Source organism: Phascolarctos cinereus, unplaced genomic scaffold (assembly GCF_003287225.1).
Source record: "Phascolarctos cinereus isolate Bilbo 61053 unplaced genomic scaffold, phaCin_HiC Scaffold_7;HRSCAF=346, whole genome shotgun sequence".
In the NCBI taxonomy this organism is placed as follows: Eukaryota; Metazoa; Chordata; class Mammalia; order Diprotodontia; family Phascolarctidae; genus Phascolarctos; species Phascolarctos cinereus.
In genome coordinates, this window is record NW_027556180.1 from 118,330,064 (window position 1) to 118,353,464 (window position 23,401).

A 23,401-nucleotide genomic window follows, 5' to 3' on the forward strand; every position below is an offset into this window, starting at 1 on the left:
TTATTCTATACATAAATTTAGATATGCATATGTAGTATTAGTAGTAGTATTAGTAGTAGTACTTATTGTCTCCTGTAATCTCTCATTTCCTTATTGTTTATGCTACTCTTAAGTACTCTGAATGATGTGAAAATTATTTGTGCATTTGTTATCTATCTCCCCCACCTAGATGTAAGTTCCTTGAGGGCAGGGATTGTGATTTCTTTCTGTTTCTTTCTCTCCCAGAGCTTAACGTAGTTCCTTACATAGTAGGCAAAATTTATTTTAGTTAGATGAATGGAGCTGAAAATTCTGAAACTTTCGCAAGGACTTTTTATAGTAATTATTACACTATTTAGACAACTGATTAGTTTTTAATGGTCATACTCAACATGTCCCTACAAGTCCTCATTCCTATGCATATTCAGAGACCAGGTTTTGTATTTACCAGTCCTATGTATGAACAGTACATTAAACCTGAGAGGATATTTCATTTGGATCCATTTACAGAACCCTAGAAAGATGCACTTTTTTCATCATTTAGCATTTCACGACTAATTTTTTAGTTCCAATTATCATGGAAAATGTAAAAGGACATTAAGATCCTCTGTGCATTTTTCATCCTGAAATAAAAAAGCAGTTCATTTTCTGGGGCAAATCCTGCTTTGTTTTGCTTTTTTCAATTATTATATACACAAATGGTCAAGGGTTTTATAACAAAGGTTTAATTAGAATAGTTAATAACTATGCTTTTCAGAGTGTCTGAGTCATCCACGGTAATAATTATGGAGTTTCGTTCCATACAAAATGCTTTATTTAACCTTCATGCCTTCATTCAGATAATTATACAAATGCATACATTTAAAGGGTTAAATTCTATTTCAGTTCACAGCTCAATTCATAGGAAAGTTGAATACAGAAAAGCAATGCACCAACAGAATATGTCTGAGACACCATTAAAAACGATAACACTTGTTCATTTAAATCTCTGAGAATAGACTGGAATAATCATCCTCTGACAGAATTTCATTAGGAGGGTCTCCCTTTACATCATCATAGGGCAAAATCACCATTTTACAGTAAAAGGAAAAAAAAAAGCTCTGAGTATATTTACAATACATACACTATACATAAATACAAGAACAACACTTACATAATATTAATAAACTTATAACAGGTGTTGTCTAAACACTACATAGTATATAAATGCAGAGGAAACTATTGGGAAATTAGATCTTTAGATGAGATTTGAAGAAATAAATTTCTTTGCAATGAAAAACCCTCTGAACAGAAAACAAAAGAGGATTTGAAGAATTAATACATTTGCTTTCTAGTTTCACAGGGGAGATTTATTTTTAGAAATATGGGGTCATCTTTCTATGGGCTTTGAGAAAGTCTCCTTTCCCCTACATCCCAGCAAAGTGAATCAGGTGCTGTGCATCTATTCAATTCCTCGTTCAGAGGCTCCAATCCTAGATTGAACATTTTCAAACTATGAGGTGGATTTAAAAAAAAATTTATACAGAAAGATCTTATGACCCAATTACCATATGTACTAAAGTAATGAGCTAATTATTGAGGGATTGGGGGGGGGGATTTGCCTGCTTGATTTGGCCAACGATCATGTTATTCTTTATTCTCCTTTCTTCAAACACAGCTAAGAGAATTGTTCAAAAGAAAATGACTTTTGAATTGATCCTCCCCCCCCACACACACAAAGAGCAGTGTCTAGACTACTACTAATTATAACTAAGTTGTCTTTAAGTGGCAGGTGGATATCTTAAAGGTGGTCTCGTCTGATCTTTTCACAACACAGAAAGTTCGGAGTCGGCTTCTGGCTTCAGACAAACATGAATTTGCTGGTTGGTTTCTTTTTTTCCCCCCCAAAGGACCATATTACAATACATATAACTGCATTATGATCCAATGTGATATAATAGATAACACAATATTTTTCAAACTGGTTTTATAACTATTTCTCTCACTTCCTTCAGTGAGCAGCTTTTAATGTGATGTAATATGTTCCACAAATATGTGGAAAAAATAAATACAAAGGATTTTCTTCCCAGTCACCTTCCCATTGGATGGTGATGTTTTTCTTTAAGTTTTAAGCGTGACAAACTGTGAACAAACAAGTCATAGGAAAGAGCCTTTACAGGCACCAGTGCCCCAGTTCAACAATACCTATGCAACGCATTACAATTTAATAAAGTCATATGAACGTCATTACAAATAGAAGAGTATACAAATTCTGCTATGGAAACCAAGTAATTCAAGATCAGGATGCAAAATTTTCCTTTCTGTTTTAGGCTGTCTCTTTTGGAGCATGGAATAAGAAGGAATGAAAGATTTTGTATTCTCACGTCCATAAAATCCTTCTTCATACAATTCCTGGGCACTCTTTTCACCTATATTCAAAATGTGCCTCTCCCCACAAACAATTCTTGAAGAGTCTTAGACTGGTCATTGGTAAAAGCAACTAATCAATTCACATAGGAAATCACTTGTTCTACATTCTCACACTTAGTGCAAAGTCTGTTGTTTCATACACATTTAAACATTTGGTGATGAAAACCAGAAGGAGAAAGTCCTGATGCGATTCTTTCTACAACTTATCATTTTTCAGCTCATTTAGGTTTGTGGTTTTCATGTTTTGAAAAAATTATTGCTTGTGAAACCCAACTAATGGTGAACAATGACCACCTACATTAGAGTCTGTACTCAGAATGTTGCCTTTCAACATGGGTGTTTGTTTATGCAGCTCTCTCTCTCTCTCTCTCTCTCTCTCTCTCTCTCTCTCTCCTTCCTCTCCCCCATCCCTTCCCCACCCCAAATATAACAGGGAGAAGGATCATAATTTAGGAAACGATTGCCAAAACAGTAAGAGAAATGACTGTTCTGAATGTTTTTAAAGTCTATTAGTACATCTACAGATCAACACTGTCAGAATTTCATAAGCTAGGTGATTGGGGGAAGAAAAAATAGAATTCGTTTGTCTTAATTCCATATACAAAATTCAACTGAATCATGACTGTTAGCAAAACAACAATTTGTATTCAAAACTATTTAATATCTTACGTGACTTTGCTGGAAAATGGCAATGCTGGAAGGGGGAGAAAAATTTTAAACTCAAAAGCATATGGAAGTGAATGTTGATAAATCAAAATAAATTAATAAAATCTAAAAAAAAAGGAAATGGGAACACTGAAAAAGAATGATCACTTTGGAATCTGTGTTCATTATACGAGCATAGCGGCTTCTACCTCTCCATTCACCATTGGACAAGTAATTTTTGAGAGGTTATGATATTAGCTACAGTAAGGTGAAAATTTAGAAGAATAAACTTTATCTTGGAAAAAAAAAGACTGATCTGAATTGATATAATAAGCTATTTGAATGAAAAGTGAAGAAGAGAATTCAAGCAAGTTGCTAGATTGTGGAGGACCAAATGCCAACAGAAAGTCAAGTAAATACCTTATTTTGGCCTGAATGAATGAACTCATGTCACCAATTTTGTGTCTATGGAGATACAAGCTTATCAAAACAATACCAAACATTCTGGCGAAAGAGGTAAACTTTAGTAAGATGCCTGGATTTTAGGGTAGATGCCACAGATCTAGAGATATGTGCATGATTGGCAGTATGTTGACTGCATTTTTCACATCCAGAAAATCTTTCTTTAAAAAGATTAAGAATTTTGTAAAGGAAATGCAAGATCTTTTCCTCATCAGGACTTTCTTCTGGTATCCACTGATCCAGTTCTGTACCTCCCAAAAGAGCTAAATATGTGACCTGGGTTTACTCAAATCTTGACTTGCAGAAAGTAAATGGAAGAGTGCTTAACCCTTGTTCACACTTCATCAACTTCTCTTATCAAGGCTCTGAGCTTCTTCAGCTCTGTAGAACATAATTTTAACTGACAAGAACAACACTTGGCTAGCAATTACAATGTGGAGCAGAGGTGTTAACAGGGCTCACATTGTCCAAACCACATCATTCTCTAATTCTAACCATGACTCCACGGTTTAGCAGTGATATATCTGGGAATGGAGAAATGGGGGAAATTATGCAAGCAAATATGGTAACATTCAGACTGCTCTGCAAACCTTGGCTGATATCCTTAAATGTTCTAAGTACTCCACTAGTCTTCCTGTAGACATGATATAGATTTTTTTCACCCAAAGATACTACTGAAATGGGAAAACAACAAGTGAAACTGGAAAAGAAACAAGAAACAAAAAACTTTACATTTAATAATGTGTCCTCCCAGCTGAAGTGTCTAGTAATTTTTATTAGCTATCATGGGTCTTCCTCTCAGAGAATACTGGGTATGATTCATCGGAAATCTTTTATGAGCTCAGGGTCAAAAAACCACAAGAAGCAGTAATTTGGAATTGCCACAGCGTATTGTGGGCTTTCTTGATTAAATCTGCATTCTCCCTTTGCATGAATAACAACATTTTACTTATGGTAAATTACACATAAGAGATAGTAAGATGGTAAGGATAAAATAATGGTTTGGGGGGGTAGTCAAAGAAGTGAATAGATTTACTGAAATTTATCTTTTTCAATTATTTGGGGGAATAAATGCTAGTCTAATGAAGCAACAATATTATTGCTGTGTGAAAAGCATAGGACATTCCATCAGTTATAAGGTATGTATGTGGACAGGCACTTTCAGGTTTTAATTCATTTCTGAAAAATGGGTATTAGCTTATCTCTGTCACCAGCAAATGGGGATTCTCACTGCTACTACCATCACATAGCTTCTGTTAACATGCAGCTACACCTAACAGAACAAAAACTCCCTTTGGAATTACCCAAGAGTGACCACCTGTTGGAACTGTGGAATCTTTTGTCCAAGAAACATTTTGGCAGAGGGAGTGAGATGACTGAGAAAATAAAGCAATTGTCTACTTCTCTCTCGGGCACATTTTAAACACTAGAATACTCCCATGCAGCTGTTTTTCCCCTATTCAGACATAGGCATTTTCAGTTTGGAATCAGTTTCCAGAGACTTCAAATGACTTCATTGTATACAAAGCTGTCCTAGACAAACCAAAATGAGTGGTCACTCTCGGCTGTACATGCTCAACATGTTTTGACAAAGTAGAACAATTGAGACCCTACAGTATTATGGCTAATTGTGTGGAAGATTTACAAGGCATATCTGAATGGGTGTGTGTGTGTGTGTGTGTGTGTGATGAAAACTAGAAGCTTCCCCTCCAACATACTTCACTAAACTATTTACAACCTGTGTAAAATTGTGAATTTGAAAATACTTTTCCACTATCACATATATTACAGAATATTGACTGTTACAAGTACAGTAAAATACTTTCATTCTATTTTTAAAAGATGCAGTATCCTTATATTTGATTTTCTTACTAAAAATTGAATTTCTATCGAAACTGTTCAATATTTAACATATTTAAAGTACCAATGGGCATGAGCTGCTAAACATACACATTATTCTATAATGAAACTGTGAAAATATAGCAATTTTAATTTGTTATGTACATTTTCAAGCTATAAAATGCAGGCAGTCATATACAGCATGATTTCCTAGTAAGGTAAATAATTTATTTTTCCAGACAGCATGGAGTATTACAAAATCTTCCTTTAAAAATCTTTTTTTTCTTAGTTGGCTATCATGTAAGAATATGTATCCATGAACATATGGATATGCCGCTGGCTACATGTATAGAAAAGTATGTTCATGTGCATTTATTAGGGGTATTTCTATAGAGAGGCAGGCATGTTGGTACTGATAACAGAATGAGGAGATGTAGCTCACTGGCCTCTTCATAAACAAGAATAAACAAATCATGTTGGAAAGGGATATTTTCAAATTGTATGTGCTAACCCCCATGAAACTAAGGGAGATTTTTTTTTTCTTCCCACTAAAGATTTAGTAAGAAAGTACACTTTACATGCTAAATCTACAAGAATTATTATGGGGGTAAATTCTGAGAATAGGCTATGAAAAAAGGGTTTTATGATTTTGATATCCATTCATATTCATAAATCACCTCATTTTTAGTCCTTTGCCATCAGAATTTAACCCTCCCTACAATGTGAATGCTGGTATTCTTAACACTGGTCAACTCTGCCACTTTCTTACTTTAAATGGTAAGCTATTGTAAACACCATTATTGCAGCCACATCTCTAAGCAGCTGAAACCATGATTAATAGGAGTACACAATACAATCGAAGGCCTCTACTTACCAGATTTATTCAATTGCACCTTTGGTAAGCATAATAAAGTACAGAATAAGGAGTACTGCATCTTTATCCCTGTCAAAATTGTCACTGTAATGAGTTGATTTCAAAGTGCAGAAAAGCTTTGATTTATAAAAGAAATGGCAATTCAAAGTGTTTTTTTTTATTCTTCTATTCAAATACAGAACACTAAGTTATTGTGTGAGTGTGTTTTTCTCCCCAAAAGCTATCGACTCTTAGACTTTTTCAACCACGAGAAATGATCTTTCTAATCATCTAGAAGCTGGCACTTGTAAACACTGTGGCATTTCCTTGGTTCTTTTGCAAAAAATCATCTTCCTATCTACCTCTTAAACTTTAAAGTGAATAAAAAAAGCGCCCTTGTTTAAAAAAAAAGAATGGTGTGGTTTACCTTATTGTTATTCAACTGCTTTTGAAAACAACTATTCTATAGTGTTTCCTAAAACTGATGCCAGACGTGGCTGCCTAAGCTTTAGGGTGTACTCCTTTGGAGATTTATGTCTTAACAGGCTTCAGAGAACCTGTAGCAAGTTATGAGGAGGATCCAAGGTTTACGTATGACAGATGGGGGCTGAAAGCAAAACAAGACAAAAAAAAAAGTAAATCTTTTCTCGAATAAGAACAGTATATGAAAGGAGAGTCTATTAAAATGTAAAAGATTGAACTCCTTAACCTTGACACTACTCTAATTCCCACAGAAGTTCTGGAGATCTACAGGCATACAAAGGGATGGAGCTCAGACATTCTGCATCGATCTTAGATTTAAAAGCAATTAAAGCAAGAGTGGGAAAGGTGACCTGCATCCATGTATGTGCACACACAGCTTCAACTTTTAAATGAAAAAATGCTTCAGGGTTCGGAAGACCATGAAATTTCCTAGGGCTCCACGTTTTTCTCTGTTATTCACTATGTACTGTGCTTATAACTGAAGTAGTAAATAGGTGCTGAGAGAAAATGGAAGCCTTTCCATTTCTGCAAAGCTACCTGTATTTGAGGGGAAAAAAAAAAGTTCCTCCATTCCAAATCACTCTGCTGTTGATTTTTGTGGTAACAGAACACCCATGATGAATTCAGAAAGCTCACTAAGGTTAAATAAGTTGCTATGCACCTTGCATAGCACCAAAATAAATTCCAGTTTTTAAGTTTTGATCTAAATATTTTTTATTATTAAAGTGACTCATTTCCTTATTGTGCTTGATTTCATTTTTTTTTAAACTACTGGATATATGACATATTAAAGGGGAGAAGGGTAACAGCGACAGTCCTTATCTTTTAGCTTACTGTTCAGGTCTGGCTTTCACTTGCTGGAGATGAAGAAATAGTCTCTCCCCTCACTCCCCTTTTCCAATTTTATAAGAGAAGAAAAAGTCATCTAGATCTGTGCTGAATTTAAATCTAGCTATCTATGTCAAGGGACTCCTAAATACTGGCTTATTGCTTTTATATATCTTAAACCCAAGACTACCTATAACCACAGAAGAATGCTGCTTGAGAAAGATAAGTAATGAGCCTTTCTGAGAAGAAGCCATCATGAAGTCAATCGATACTTTGGGAGGTGGGGGTTAGGGACAGTGGCAGCAAGGGAGATGTGAATGTATGTTTCATTACACTCTGTTCTCTCGGTTAGTAGTTACTCATCCAAATTGTCAATTATTTCCTATTAAGAATAGACACAGACTTGGAGAAGCTGGGCAGCTGGGGGGGTGGGGAGTCACACACAGTAACGGATAGAAAAACTTTCTAGGAGGTAACACCCAGTGCAAGGCTGCAGCCCTAGTCTGAGGTGGTTTGGAGTTGCTCAATTTTTCTACCGAAACAAATTGGCAGACAATGTAGAGCATAGATTTATACTAAGCTTTTAACCTGAAAACTGTTACACTATTATTTCAATGTTATTTCAAATACTTTTAATACTATCAGAGACAAATCTCACTTGTTTCATTCAATGTCCCTAGTTCCTGCTTCAACAGTCACTTCTCAGAACAAGATTACGGAGATTTAAAGATAATCCCAAACAAGGCTACTTCAGTAACCAAAGTTATTTCAGACTGTTCAAACACTTAAAAATGAGCTAGTAGCATTGTGAGGTTAATTTGTGCCTTTCCCGAATCCACGTTTTCATAATTAAAATATATTGCAAAGGTCTTTCTGGAGACCCTTTATAGCTAAGCTATAAAAACTTGAACAAATAAAAATAACTCACCAAACTCCTTTTACCATATTGAGATGGGGGAGGAAAACCCCGACTCTGAGTGAAAGAGAGGAAATTATTCTTTTTAAAAGGATGTTTGTTGGTAACATATTGCTTTATTTATCATACACTTGATTCATTACAGATAAGCTCATAGTTTTTTTGGGGGGTGGGGAGAGCTGGAGGAGAAGTAATAATTTTTTCTTATCCTTGATGCAGGAAGTCTGGATTGAACATACCTGCAAAAGCCAGTGAGGCACCACTGAGCCTAAATATAGCTTTAAAAACAAAAACCTGCAGAGAAGAGCCCATGGGCTACTCTCTTCTTCTCTGCTTTCCAAGAGTAGAAACTAGCACCATTTCAGTCTTTCCTCTGGGAGCATCCTCTTTCTACTCATTTTATTCCAAGGAGAGCTGACCTGGTAAGGTAGGGGTTCCTTCCCCTCTGTACCACCTGCCTCAACTTTTAGCCACCAAATGAATTCTAAAACGTGAAAAGGGGAGCACAGTCTTTAATTATGTTACCCCATGGAGCAGGACAGCAAATGGCAGAAAGATTACCTCGACATTGTAAAAGTAACCAAGACATCAGAAAAGCTGTGTGTGTGTGTTTAAACAATTCCTTCAGTAAGTATGAATATTGGTAATGTGACTCCTCAGTGAAGTTATTGTAGGAAAGACCTTTTATTCATTATTGCTTTTCTCCTCAAGAGGCGCATTATTTCCTTCTCCGCTTTGTCTGATTTTTCATGTTCACTGACTTTACTTGGACAGCCACACCTCTTACCTTGGTGCCAGTGTGTCTAAGAAAGTTTCTTTTCCTGATTCCTTGTAATCAAATACTAGGGGGTGGAAGAGATGATGCCTAGGTGACAGAAAACTTCACTATGAAATGGGGCAGTAATTTTTTTTTGTTTTGTTTTTTGTTTTTTAAAGAAAAGGCTCTTCCTATACAACCCCAAACCATTTCTATACTAGTCCATGTCAGAGCAGACACTTGGACTGGACCTCAAATGAAACACGGTTTGTCCCCTTTTTTGTTTTAGCAGACGGACAAAACAGAATCAAAATGAAACAAAGAACGAACAACAAACACATGAGAGATTAAATGTCGGTTTCCTTTAGGGCATGGCATAACGACAAGTCGTGTGAGATCTCTAAGTGCCGCCATCACTACTGCAAAAGTCTGCTGGAGTGCCCCTTGATTTTCAGGTAATGGAACCTCTCCAATAGATTCTTCGCATCTATTTTCATGCAGCTTGCTGGTAACATAAATTGGGCATGTTTTCTACATTACTTAGATGGTAATCCAAAAAAAGGGGGTGGGGAGGATTGGGGATAATAATCCAAGTTAAAAAGGTCTTCTTGCTCTTTGCCATCAATTTGTGGTAACTGATTTTTAAAATATCAATAAGAAAATGTCTTACAGCTGAGAAAATGTTTAAGCTACAAACATCTTTAAACAGTAGAGGACACAGCATGGAAAAACAATGCCTGTCTCTTCAAGCATCCGAGTCACTCATCTCCTGGGCCAGCATAAGAATGCTGCTTGTGTAGCCACGGTGGGGTTACCTTCAGATAGAGAGGAGAAAAGTACCATTTTGTTTTCCTGCTCTGGTTTCAGACATCGTGGGATGATGATGCCCTTTTTTGTGTTAACACTGCGATGGGGATTCAGCCCTGCTGAATGGGGTGTAGCTAAGAGACCCAGCTCTTCTGCTCCGCTCCGCTGGACAGGTCTCATGCCTCAAACCAGCATATGCCTCCGACGGTGCAGTGCCAAGTGATCTGACCGGGAAAAACTTCGATCACAGTCTGCGCACTTGAATGGCTTCACTCCCGTGTGTTTGCGGTAATGCCTGGTCAGTTCATCCGAACGAGCAAACTTCCAGGTACAGCCTTCCCAGGTACATTTGTATGGTTTTTCTCCTGGGGGAAAAAAACAACACACAACAAGAGATATATCTTTGGTACCTGATGAAAGTTAAATAGTAATTCAACCAGCAATTTATGAGTGGAGGACTATTGACATCTCATTGTTTATTTCCCACCTCCTAGGGCAGGAGGGTAACATCAACATCTATACCAGTGGCACACAACCATCTTTTAAAAAGTTCTGGAAAAATGAAACATACTACATGGTTCAAGTGATGTAACCTGCCCTGATCACAAGCACATTTGTGTCCAAAATTAGCTTAAACCATTTGTGTAGGGAGTGACCACAAAAAACAAAAAAACATGCTTAGGCCCCAAATAGACTTTAAAGTATAGAAAACCGTATAAAAATAAATTTTCAGAAGTATGAAAAATTAAGTAGACTTAAAATACCTACCATCCTAAATAATAATAGCTTACATTCATTCATTTCACGTGGCCCCTTTACAATTTACAAAACACCTTTAAAGCAAACCTAGGAAGATTGATAGGTCAGATTTGTTATCCTAACTTTTTCAAATGATGAAACTGTTACCCAAAGAGTTTAAGTGATTTGCCTTAGTCCGTGGGGCAGAGCAACATACCTAGGATATAAACTCAGGTCTTTTTAACTCCCACTATAGAGGGGCAGCTGTGAATAGAGCCATTGCACTGTGGTACTGTGGCTAGACTGTTGGGCCTGGGGTCAGGAAGACCTGAGTTCAAATTTGGCCTCTGACGCTTATTAGTTATGTCACCCTGGGCAAGTCACTTAACCTCTGTTTGCCTCAGTTTCCTTATCTATAAAATGGGGATAATAATAGCACCTACTTCCCAGGTTGTTCTAAGAAGCAAATGAGGTAATAATATTTGCACAGTGCCTGGCACTTAATAAGTACTATGTACATGTTAGCTACTGTTATTATTATTATAATAGCACATTGCTGTCATTAAAAATAAAATCCTCTTTATTAATATCACAAAGTTTCTGTGATGGTCCCAAGTTAATAATGACTCCCCCCCTCCCTCAGTGCCCTTACACTTTGTTTTATACCTCTTTGATGCAAATCTGTAATCTTGTGTGTTATAATTAATCTGTGTTAGCGATTTATCCTCTAAACTAGACTGTTGGTTAAATGAGGATGGAGACCAGGTCTTACCTTTCAGTTCCTCCAAAGCCCCTAGCACAGTGCTTTCAATATAGTAGGCATTTAATAAATGTTTACTGAATAAATTAATGAAAGAATGAATGGGAGCAGAGCTAGAGATGATTCCAAGCCACTATTGCCCTTTAATACAAACAGCAGGGGAAAAGATGGCTCTGAGAGCTGCTGCAATGGGCACCCTGCCTCCCATGTTGGTCAGGGCAGATGCCCTGTTCCATTCAGTGGTTTCATTAGCTACTTGGGCCAGGCCACATCCTTTCTCCCACTGGTGGGGAATATGTGCTATGCACACATAGTGGCATCAAGAATAATCTATACCAGGGGCAGCTAGGTGGCCCAGTGGATAGAGCACTGGCCCTGGAGTCAAGAGGACCTGAGTTCAAATCAGCCTTAGATACTTGACACTAACTAGCTGTGTGACCCTAGCCAAATCATTTAACCCCAACTACATAGCCAAAAAAAACAAAAAAAAAAGAAAAGGGAAAAAAAAAGGATAATCTAGATCTAGGAAATGATGAGGATGTGTACAAGACCAGGAAATTAAATTTAGGCAAGGTTGTTGGCCAGCTCTTCACTCTCTCACCACCCTGTACCCCTTCTTAAAAATTCATACATACATATTAACTCATTAAGGAGCTGCAGAGGTACTTATCAATGTTTTGAAAGTTACAGGCACATGATATATTTTCTAGTCAAAATGTCCAAGGGTATAGAATTATTACATTGAAAAATGGAAAGCCAGAAGGAAAATGAAGAGTTGCAATACACACACACACACACACACACACACACACACACACACACACACACACCCCCTAAATAGAGCTAGCTATAGCACTTCAGTCACCACGTGGGAATTCCCTGAGGAGATAACAACAAGAATAGGTCACCTTTATATATCACTTCATAGTTTACAAATCGCTTTCCTTACAACAACTCTTGTAAGTCAGATTTTGGTGCTCGGCTCCTGAGATATATAATGTTTGGGCAGCTCAAGAACATTTCAGAACAACAAAAGACGAACCTGATCTTAAGGTAACTCCAAGTCTGAAAAAAGCAACCAAATCCAGGAAAAGACGAGCCCCCCGCTTTTCAGGTATTAGATTAAAAAGTACCTTTTGGGTACTGTGTTTGGGTAGTTGTTTTTTCCCCTAAAATCCTCGATACAACAGTGATATTAAGATGCAATCCATGAATTAGGACAGGACTTGAGAAACTTTCTTAATCAGGGTCAACTCCTGTAAGTCATTGTATGATTCTGAAGAAGTAATCTGACCTCCTACTTCAGTTAACTTGCAAGGACAGTAAAATATGCAAAAGCTTTGTCAGGAAACAGATCTGCTTTCCAGAGTCCAAGAGGGCTCCCAGGAGAACGGGACAAAAGCTGGCCCAGGTGTGCTGGCTGCCTGCTTGTCATTCAGAGTGGAAACACTGTCCCCATCCAACCCCAGGCTTGTTTTGTTCTTCTCACTTTGACTTCTAGCATCAAGATCTTCAAACATTAATAACAAAATGTCTGACAGCTGACGTGCCCCCCAGGCATTATACTACACAAATATGGGAATGAAGGGATTATTCCTTCTCCACACTCCTTTGACTGAATGGCATCCTACTGAACTGGGAAACTTTCTTTTTTCTTTTTGGTTAGTTTAACTAATACTAGTAAGTGTTAAGTGTCTGAGGCTGGATTTGAACTCAGGTCCTCCTGACTCCAGTGCCTGCACTCTATCCACCGCATCACCTAGCTGCCCCTGGGAAACTTCTAAACATCATGTATCATATATACATGCTGTCCCTTAATAAGACCAGTGAATTACACAGAAAACCAAACTTGCTGATGACACTTAGTGGGTAGCTAGGGGGCCCAATGGATAGAATGTCAGGCTTGAAGTCAGGAAGACTCTTCTTCCTCAGGTCAAATTCAGCCTGAGATACTCACTAGCTGTGTGACCCTGGACAAGCCATTTAACCCTGTTTTTCTTAGTTTCCTCATCTGTAAAATGAACTGCAGAAGGAAATGGCAAACTATTTCAGTATGTTTGCCAAGAAAACCCCAAATGAGGTCAAAAAGAGTTAGATGTGACTAAAATGACTGAACATCAACGGCAATAGTAATATCATCATCAACCACCACCACCACCACCTTATCTAAAAAAAGCCATTTTGAAGAGCTGTTGAAGCTGGAAGTATTAGATCACAAATTCTGGAATGAACGAATGAATGAATGAATGGAGAGTATTTAATCAACTGCTGACAAAAGTAGTTCATACATGAAGTAAAATTCTGATATAATTGCACGATGACCAAACACAGAGGGTACAGTTTAACTGGAAGAAAATATCGGGTTCTAACAGTCATCTACATTGTCAGTGCTGGTGCTGAGATCAGACGTGGCCAAGCTAACGATCATTCAGCAACTGAGTAATCAGTGGACCAGCCACATAATAGTAACAGAAGCCTCTATAATAGTTCAAAAAAACAGTTTTCAAAACTCTTTATATATACATATATATGTATATATATGTATATATATGTATATATATGTATATATGTATATATATACACACACATATATATATACACACACATACATATATGTGTGTATGTGTGTGTATATGTGTGTGTGTATATCTATCTATCTATATATCTATATCTATATATATCTCATCTTATTTGGTCCTTATGGCAACATCATGAAGTAGGTACTATAAGTGTCATTTATCCCAATTTTACCGGTAAGGCAATGTCAGTTGTGGCAGCATTCTAACACCAAGTTTAACACTCTATCCACTACCCCACCCTGACCCTCAACATGACTGTAGCTGCCAGCACTAAGTTCTAAAGCGGGAGGCCCTATAGTTGGGGCACACCCATTTGAGGGTTATCTTGTCCTCCATTCCATCCCCTCCCAGCTCCTCTAGCATTTGCCACCTTGGGTTATTTATTCCTTAGCTCTTATCTCCAGTCTCCCAACTTTCAGTCTAATGTCCTCAGGTCTCTCCTACATCACCTTCACTAGATTAATCCCTATCCCCTCAAGCTATTGTCTTGTATCTTTGGCTTTTCCATGCCAAACTCCTAGTCAGAGTTGTTTAAACTTGTTGGCTCTGCTTCCTCATCACCCACTCACTTTTCAACCCCTCAGAATCTGGCTTTTACTCCATCACTCTACTGAAAAACTGTTCTTTTCAAGGTTACCAAGGATCTATTTAACCCAATGACTTTTTTTTTCTTTCATCACATCCCTCAGTGGCTGTTGACAATCAGCCCCCATCTCTTTTTAGGCAATTAGGATCGAGTGACTTGCCCAGGGTCACATAACTAGTAAGTGTCAAGTGTTTGGTCTGAGGACACATTTGAACTCAGGTCCTCCTGATTTCAGGGCCGGTGCTCTATCCAGTGTGCCACCTAGCTGCCCCGAGACACTGTTTTCTCTTACTTCTCCTTCTACCTGCCTGGTTGCTCCTTATCAACTTTGCTGGATTAAAATCATCCATCTAATAAATGTGGATATTCCCCAAGACTGTTTTGAGTTTCTTTTTCTCTTCTCTCTTTACTTTCTTTTAGTGATCTCAATCAATCAATCAGCAAGGAGTTATTAAACCCCTACTATGTGCCAGGTACTCTGTGAGGCACTGGAGATACAAAGACAAAAATTAAACAGTTCCTGGCCTCAAGGAGCTTATGTTCTATCAGGAGAAGCAATGGTTCAATATGTACATGGCACTAGGAGGAAGGACATTAGTAAGTAGGAGGTTGTAGAAAGGCTACCTGTACAACATGGTGCCTTACTACTTTGCTAGAGACTGTGCTAAGTGCTAGGAATACACACACAAGCAGAAAGACAACTCCTGCCTTCATAGAGCTTACACTCTAATAGGGGTAGACAATGCACAAAAGGGAGCTAAAGGGGAGTTTTGGGGTAAAGTATGGTAAAGAAATCCAAAGAGTCAGGAATGGAGCCAGGAGAAGAATGAAGGCGTGAGCATGACTGGTCTGGGATTTCTCCTTAAAATGGAAGTTCTGGGACAAACCAGCCAATCAGAGGGGAGGACATGAGTATTTCCCTTGTGTGAAGTCTAGGGGTGGAATGCGCTTCCAGGATGAAGAGGTTCCTGGGGCATTAAAGTAAAAGTCTGGGACAGTCTGGAGCTCAATCAGGAAGAGAACAAAGATTCTGCCAAAATTTTGTCTAAACAGAAGGCTTCTACCACTGCGGCAAAGTTTAATATTGCCATATTGCCACACGGCAATAAAACCTCGGATATGAGGACTGCCCAAGTGACATGGTTTTCTCATTTTCCCCTCACCTGGTTACTCCTCATGAGGTTTGTTGGAAGGGTTCTCCTAGGTCCTTTTCTGTGTTTCCCTCCTTTACCCCCAGGAGTCAAGAGACCTTATGTGGCACTCAGGTAATGCTGGCTCAGTGAAACCTCCTGCAGGCCTGTCAGGGATAGTGATGAAGGATTCCAGTCTTGGCTTTGTGATACATCACTGATGTCCATTGTTGAAGATGCATCCTTGCTAAGGTCAGATCCTCATCATCAGACTGCATGCGGGGTGAACTAACAGTGATTCTTGGGTTTCATTAGACTGCACTAATTCTAATACCTCAAGGATCTATGATGTTATTCGTGTGTGTACTTGTTCCACTAACGCAGTTCTCAACCCCTGCATGACTTAATAACTCATCTATAACAATGGGAGCAAAAAAAAAATTGCCCCCAAGACAAAACAAAACCCCAAAGATCCTAGAAGTAACTTAAATTCACTCTTCATTCCCTTCTTTACAGAGGTGGGTGCTATGGATTTGGGACACTGCATAGACTGTCTGATTCAAGAAATAAATTGGTTAGTTGTGTTTAAATGTATTTTTTCTCTCTTTCTTTTTTTAGCTGTTATAAGGAATAGACTCACTACATAGGGGAGGTGAAAGTGATTAAAAGAAGGTGATGTAAAAACAAAGGGTATTAATAAAGCTTATTATTAGTAATGAGGATAACAAACAGGGACAATTTGATATCTAGGATTCACTTATGGCTTACCTATTTAGAGATAGGAGATACTTCCAGAATCCAAAAGTGTGTACTTAGAAGGACTGGGGCGGCGGGGGGGGGGTGTCAATATAGGTTCTGAAGGAAAAGTAGTAAAGGGTATAAGTGTGATGTGGTAACCAAAGCCATTTGAGCCTGCATTAGGAGGAATACAGTTTCCAGGAATCTGGAGGTGAGAGTTGCACTGTACTCTGCCCTCAAAAGACCTCATTTGGAGTATTGTGGTCAGTTCTGAGCACTACATTTTAAGAAGGATGTTGATAAACTGGAGGGTGTCCAGCACAGGGCAAACAGGATAGGATGGTGCAGAGCTCTGAGTCCATGATCTATGAGAATCAACTGATGGAACAAAGTGCCTGGAGGAAAGAAGCATCAGTGGGGATGAGAACATTGTGGTCAAATATTTTAAAGGCATTTGTATGAAGAAAGGATTAGACTTATTCTGTTTAGGCTAAATCAGACCGAAAAAATGGAAGCTGAAAAGAAGCTTGATGTCAAAAGAAACTTCTTTATCGTTAGAGTGGCACAAAAGTGGGAAAACCTTTCATGAGAGATGGTGGGGAATAGTGGATAGAATGTTGGGACTTGGAGTCAAGAAGACCTGGGCTGAAATGCCACTTCAGGAACTTGCAAGATGTGTGACCCTGGGCAAGTTATTTAACCTCTCTGTGCTTATTTTCTCATCTGTAAAATGAAAGAGTTGCACTTGGTAGCTTCAAAGCTTCTTTTCAGTTCTCAATCTAGGATCTTAGGATCCTTGGAGTTCTTCATGCAGAAGTTAGAAGATCACTTGCTGGGCATGTTAGAGTGGGGATTCTTTCTGGAGTTGAACTATATAACCACTGAGGTCCTTCCCAACTCTCAAATTCTTTGGTTCTGTGATTCTATATAGTAAACTACAAATGGATGATGCTTATTGTCCACATTATGACATACAACTATAGGGCCATTTATTTGATCCAGAAGTTCATATACCTTGGATAAGCACTGTAGATGGATAATAAGTTAGGCTTGGAATTGATTATGAGGAAGACATCAAGCTGGATGGCATTAGGGAAATTATATTCCACAGTGCTTTCAATGAAATTAAGCTTCTTGGTACTAGGAAAGTCCATCTTCTTAATGTTAATTTTTTTCCCCAGTCATGTTATTCAGCTGAAAATCTTGTTGTTCAGTCATTTCCATAGTATTTGACTCTACTGGACCCCATTTGGGGTCTTCTTGGCAAAGATACTGGAGTAGTTTGCCATTTCCTTCTCCAGTTCATTTTACAGATGAGGAAACTGAGGCAAACAGGGTTAAATGACTTGCCCAGGGTCACACACATCTAGTAAATGTCTGAGGCCAGATTTGAACTCAGGAAGATGAGTCTTCCTTATTCTAAGACCAGTGTTCTACCCACTGCACCACCTAGCTGCTCCATGAAAATCTTAAAATACCATAATCTCAAGACAACCCAAACTGTAAGTGACTCAAAGGGAAATGAAGAGACACTTGGTAAGTACATGTTACCAATAATGACTTATATTGTGGAAATGTCATATGTTATGAAATCAAGGACATGAACCTGTGACAGGTTAGCCATAATAATAAAAGTGAGGCATAAGAGAAGGACAGACCTAATTTCTTACTAATATCCATTAAACATGAAAAGAATCAGAGGAAGGCCTCCACTGTGTAGTATGAATCCTCTATGGAAGTTGTATGGGAAAATATGGCTAAGAATTACAGCTGATTACAGGATGTAAACTGGTTACAAGCTATACCAATGGAGGCATATATTTTCATAAATGAGACCCAGAGATCTACTGAATTTAGCTAAAGTAAGATGAGACCATGATTCTCAGTTCTACCTTGAATGGGAGGTGACATATTTTCCTTGATGTAATTTGTATTTTCCTTTGACCTAATAAAATCCTGGCTATGGCTCTAAACCAATAGTAGGCAGCACATCTTTTAAAACAGTCAATTTTGGGGCAAGGTAGTTTTTTTTTTTAAACATGTGTTAGCTGCTGTAATTTATTTTCTGCTGTTTAATGTCAGGCTAAAATTTGTGCCTGTGACTTGAAGCAATGTAATCACAAGGGCTACAATATTATAAATAAATAAAATGAAGGTAGTAATTTTAACTGAACTCATGATGCTAATGCGAATAAAAACTAATAACGTAGCTTGTGTGAGATAAAGAGACGTATCTAAAGATGACCAGAAAAAGGATATAATGAAGAACAGACAGTATTTCAACCCAAAAAAGGAAAGCATGTCAGAAAATTGTAACCCAAATTTAATTTAACCAAGTCAGTGGTAGGTGGATTTTCCATGAATTTTTTTCCTATGGAAAGAGCTGGCTGGACAGTAAAAGTCATCAGATGCCTCATCAGGGACTGTTTCTAATGTCTGCAGCTGTTATGTGTTGGGCTGAACAATGGAGATATTAAACCCCATTTCCATTCAGTTTTGAAGGGGGAGTTGTAGACTACCTCCCCAATGCATTTAAAATAGCTTTTAAAATGCAGCATTTTTTTTCTTAAAGTACAGTTTCTTTTGAGGAAATCTGCACACTACAAACAAACACCAGACTATCTTTCCCTTCTTGCTCCCTCATCTACTCCCCTGCCCCCTGGCTACAAATGCACACATCTGTCAAAGCCTGGATTGCATATGATTTTTAAAAAATAATTTAAAATTATGCCACAATCAGAAGATTATCTATCACTTTCTTTCTTCTACTGTTTATGAAAATACTATAATGTATGGCGAATTATAGTTTCCCTACCAATATCCCTTGGGACTCCAGCTTCAAAGGCCAGAAATAAATTTAGCCACTATTCAATCTTTTAGAAACAGCCCCCAAAGCATTAATTGTGTGATTTTTTAAAAAAGCAATTTAGGGTCAGAAGATGGGATTGAAATATATATGGTATTTCCAATTGTAACTATATTTGAGGTCTTGGGGTTTTTTCTTGGGGGAGGGGTGTTTGTTCTGAACTGTAATTTCTAATGCATCAAACTCTTGGTGGAGAAACTCCCTCCACCAATATAGTTCAATTCAATACAGCAAGCTTTTACCAGACACTGCCAGGAAGTGTGTTCAATGTATAACACAGTGTTAGAGAGTGGCCCAAGGGCTCCCAGATATTAAATGACTCACTTGCCAATGGTTGAATGGCCAGTTTGTCTTGAACACAGGTCTTGATGTCAAACCAGGCCTCTATCTCCTAGGCCACACTTACTACTCTCTACAATTAAGTTAGCTGTTTTTGAAATGAGAACCTTCCTATCCTGTGTTAAATGCATAAGTAATTTTTTAAAAAAAATGCTGCACAATTTAATAAAACAAGTCAAGACTTTATTTTATTCTTTAGTAAGCCTGCAACATCTTAACAGGAAAATGTGCTTTCAAAAGGTAACAGCAAGAATCCTAACATTTCTGAATTTAAAATTCCTTTAAAGACTTATAGGTTCTCATTTATGAGTAGCTTAGATAATCTTTCACGTGCATATAAATCACAAAATTGCTAAGATTAATAGTTATAAGTTTCTGTGGTTGAATACTCAAATGAATTACACAAAGGGAAGCACACTGAAAACAAATTGTGATCCTTGGGATGATCCTTTGAAAAAGGAAAGTTGCCAGTCTAATTTGGGATAATCTGTCCTCTTCCTACATATTGAACCACTTGCAGGGGTGCAGGTGTAACACAATAGATTGCTGGACTTGGAGTAAGAAAGACCTAGACTGGAATCTGATCTCTGAAACCGAATAGTTATATGACCATGGTTAAGTTACTATAAATCTATCAGCCTTAATTTCCTCAAATTTACTTGCAGTAAATCAAATCAACAAGCATTGTGCAGCCATAAACACTTTAGCTCAAATGAATACATTTCTGAGTGGAGAGCAGGGATTTGATAGAATGGGACACTGGATAATAAAATAAAAAAAAAATAAAAAAAAAGACAGGAGAAAGCAGTAAAAGAAGAGAATTATTGTTCAGAAGATCTAGACTTTTTTTTGTATTCTACAGTTAGGGTTCATACCACTTCTGTATCTGAGTGTGTATATATACATATGTATCATTTAAATGCAATTCCAACAAACCATGCCCTGGGAAAACGATAACTGAAGTCAGGTTTTTACTTAAAATAGTTAATAAACAAACAGATTTATCACCAGAGTGACTGTCTTTCAATCTTGGTTAAAGAAAAGGATTAAGAGCCAGTAAATGTACTTCTATGACATTTACCAAGCAGAAGGTATAATAAAGTCTAAAGAAAACACCAGGTATTGAATGGATTTCCAAAATCCAGAGAGCAAAAATAACTTTTTCAGGTGCCTCCTATGTCAGCATCTGAAATGCTGAAAGGCAAATTTGTACAGAGCCTAATGACAGGTGCCCTTTCATATTAAAATAATGTATGGAGCAACACACAGAAGAGGAATGTGAAGTTGGAGAAAAGCTAGTGCTAAACAAAACACCCTCGTTCTCACCAGACCTTTTTTTATTATGCTCCCAAGCAAATGAAAAGGAGCGCCTTTGGCAACAGGAAATACAGGCAATTTCTTGGGTTCAGAAGGACATTTCTGAAATGCACACTTGTCCCTGTTTAACTTTCATAAAGTTCCAGAGCCCTAGACACTGACAAATGGGCTTCATTGTACTGGACGTTTGAGGTATTTGCTGTGACAATCTATTTCACCTGAGTAATGACATCTGCATACGAAGAAAAACCTGTATAGAGATTTTTATCTGGTCTCCTACTTTCTGTTATATTAATAACAAGATTTTTTTTCTGTTTTGCCACAGGAGCCTAAAAAGGTAGAAAGTTAATAATGGATTTCCTACTTATTACAATTTTCAGGAGACCAAAAGCTAATTCTGACTTAAGGTCATGTCAACAGAGTGTTACTGAAATGACCATTCTGATCCAACTTAACAGTATGTTCTCTCAAATGATGAGGTAATTTGGTCAAATAAACAATTTGACAGGTTTTTTTTAAAAATAGCAAATATAGACATGGCCCAAACATCTATTATAATTGTCTTCCTTCCCTCTTTCCTTCCTTTCTTTCTCCATACACTTTAGTAGCTAGCATCACTGCCTTAATAAGCCAAAATGTCTAGTTAAATTATTTTTGGTCTTAAAATAGCTTGACTTCACTATTTGCATCAATACTTCTTTTTCAGACATATCTTACCTCTACAACAATACAATCTGTAAAAATGGTAAGTACTTGTCCCATTGAGATGTATGCCATTTTGAAGATTGGCTAACCAAAGAACCAGAGGCACTGAATCAGAGATTCAATAGATTAGAAAGAGGCCTTAGAGATCTTCTAGACCAACTCTATCACTTTACAGATAAGTGAATTGAGGCTCAGAGACATTAAATGATCTGCCTAAAGAAGATAACTGATTTCATATGGAAATTAAGTTTGAAAAAAAGTATGATGCTCAAGGCACAGTATTTAGACTCTCATTTTTTCCAGTTTTCTATTTGAAAGTACTGTGACATTAGCAATGTTTCTGTTGAAAATCAACCAAAAAAGTAACATTTCCATTTCACGAGGTGGAAAAAAAGACATGCACTTATGTTCTAACCTTTCTATAACTCTATAATTGTAATAGATTGTTTTCTTTTAAATGTTACCATGGGATATTTTATTTAAAATTGGTGCTATTTAAATATCTCATATGAAAACAAATATTCGCCTTTTTTCCAAGTGAATTTGAAACATGACTCAATTTTTTGTTACTTAAATGAATATGAATTATCAGGTGATTTAAAGAAAATACTTCCATGATAACTCTTCTTTAGTTCTGAGTTATAAAGACTTGTGGTTGACTTTCTTTTAATATGACCCAAAGTGCTTTAAGTTCTAAAAGCATCTTCATTTTACCTGTATGTACAAGAAAGATTATAATATCTTTGTTCAAACATAGCAAGACCCTTTGTTACCTTTCTTGATTCATGGAATATAGTGATAATCAATAACTTAGAGTTGGTTTTCTAACAGTCTTAGGTTTAAGTGATACTAATGCTAAGAGAATAAAATGGCACAAAGGTTAAAGATACTGCTACCTTGTTTCTATCCCCCTTAAGACCATGGATTTTTTAGTTTTATAGCAAAAATAAAGCCACAAGCAAATGCAGGTAAAGGGGAAAGACTGTTTATGATATCACATGAAAGCACTTTTTAAAAACCTTTTCACTGTCACGGAAGATTTATGGGCTGACACAAAAGCTTTCTAAACTAAATTTAGTTATTCATTTATTTGACTTGGTAATAATTACTCTGCTCTTTTACAAGATCATCTTCTTCCATAAGGTAGCTCAATATTTGGAAAAAAAAAACCCAAACATGATTTATTTTAAAAAAAGATTTAACGACACTTAAGCTCTTTGATAGGTATTTGTATAAATCTGACTATTCTGTCACCCCTAAGATAATGTTAAATCAAATGTCTTTCTAAAGTTAGAAAGTTAATAATAAAAGATGTTAAGAATTGCCATAAAAGGTGCTTCCTTCCATACCAAGGTGATGCTACTGCTCCCATAATAAAGTCCTGCTCTTTGAATTGTTTTTCTAATATAGTAATATTCAAGTAATTTGAAGTAACTGGGGTAAAAGATAGATAGAATTCTTGTGTGACAGAATTGTTATAGGTATATACAGCCCTACATCTTACACCACGTGTCATGACCAAAATGATGTTCATCAGTGTTAAATGGCAGAAATGCTAAGAAAAACTTTCTTAATAAATGAAATCAACACGATGAGTAATTAATACTTGATTTATTCAAATATAAATGGATCCTTAGTTGCTTTAAAATAGTTTGTTATCCTAAG

The 23,401-nt window shown here is 37.1% G+C and overlaps 1 protein-coding gene across 4 annotated transcripts in view; it reads right to left on the reverse strand.

The window, feature by feature from the left end:
* Positions 1–686: 686 nt before the first annotated feature.
* Positions 687–23,401, reverse strand: part of KLF12 (KLF transcription factor 12) — a 576,265-nt gene continuing 553,550 nt past the window's right edge. For all 4 annotated transcript variants that reach the window (XM_078147175.1, XM_078147174.1, XM_078147177.1 and 1 more), the window contains one exon: positions 687–10,343. In XM_078147175.1, the coding sequence (XP_078003301.1) occupies positions 10,162–10,343 (182 nt within the window). In that variant the 3' untranslated portion in view covers positions 687–10,161. The remainder of the gene's footprint in view (positions 10,344–23,401) is intronic.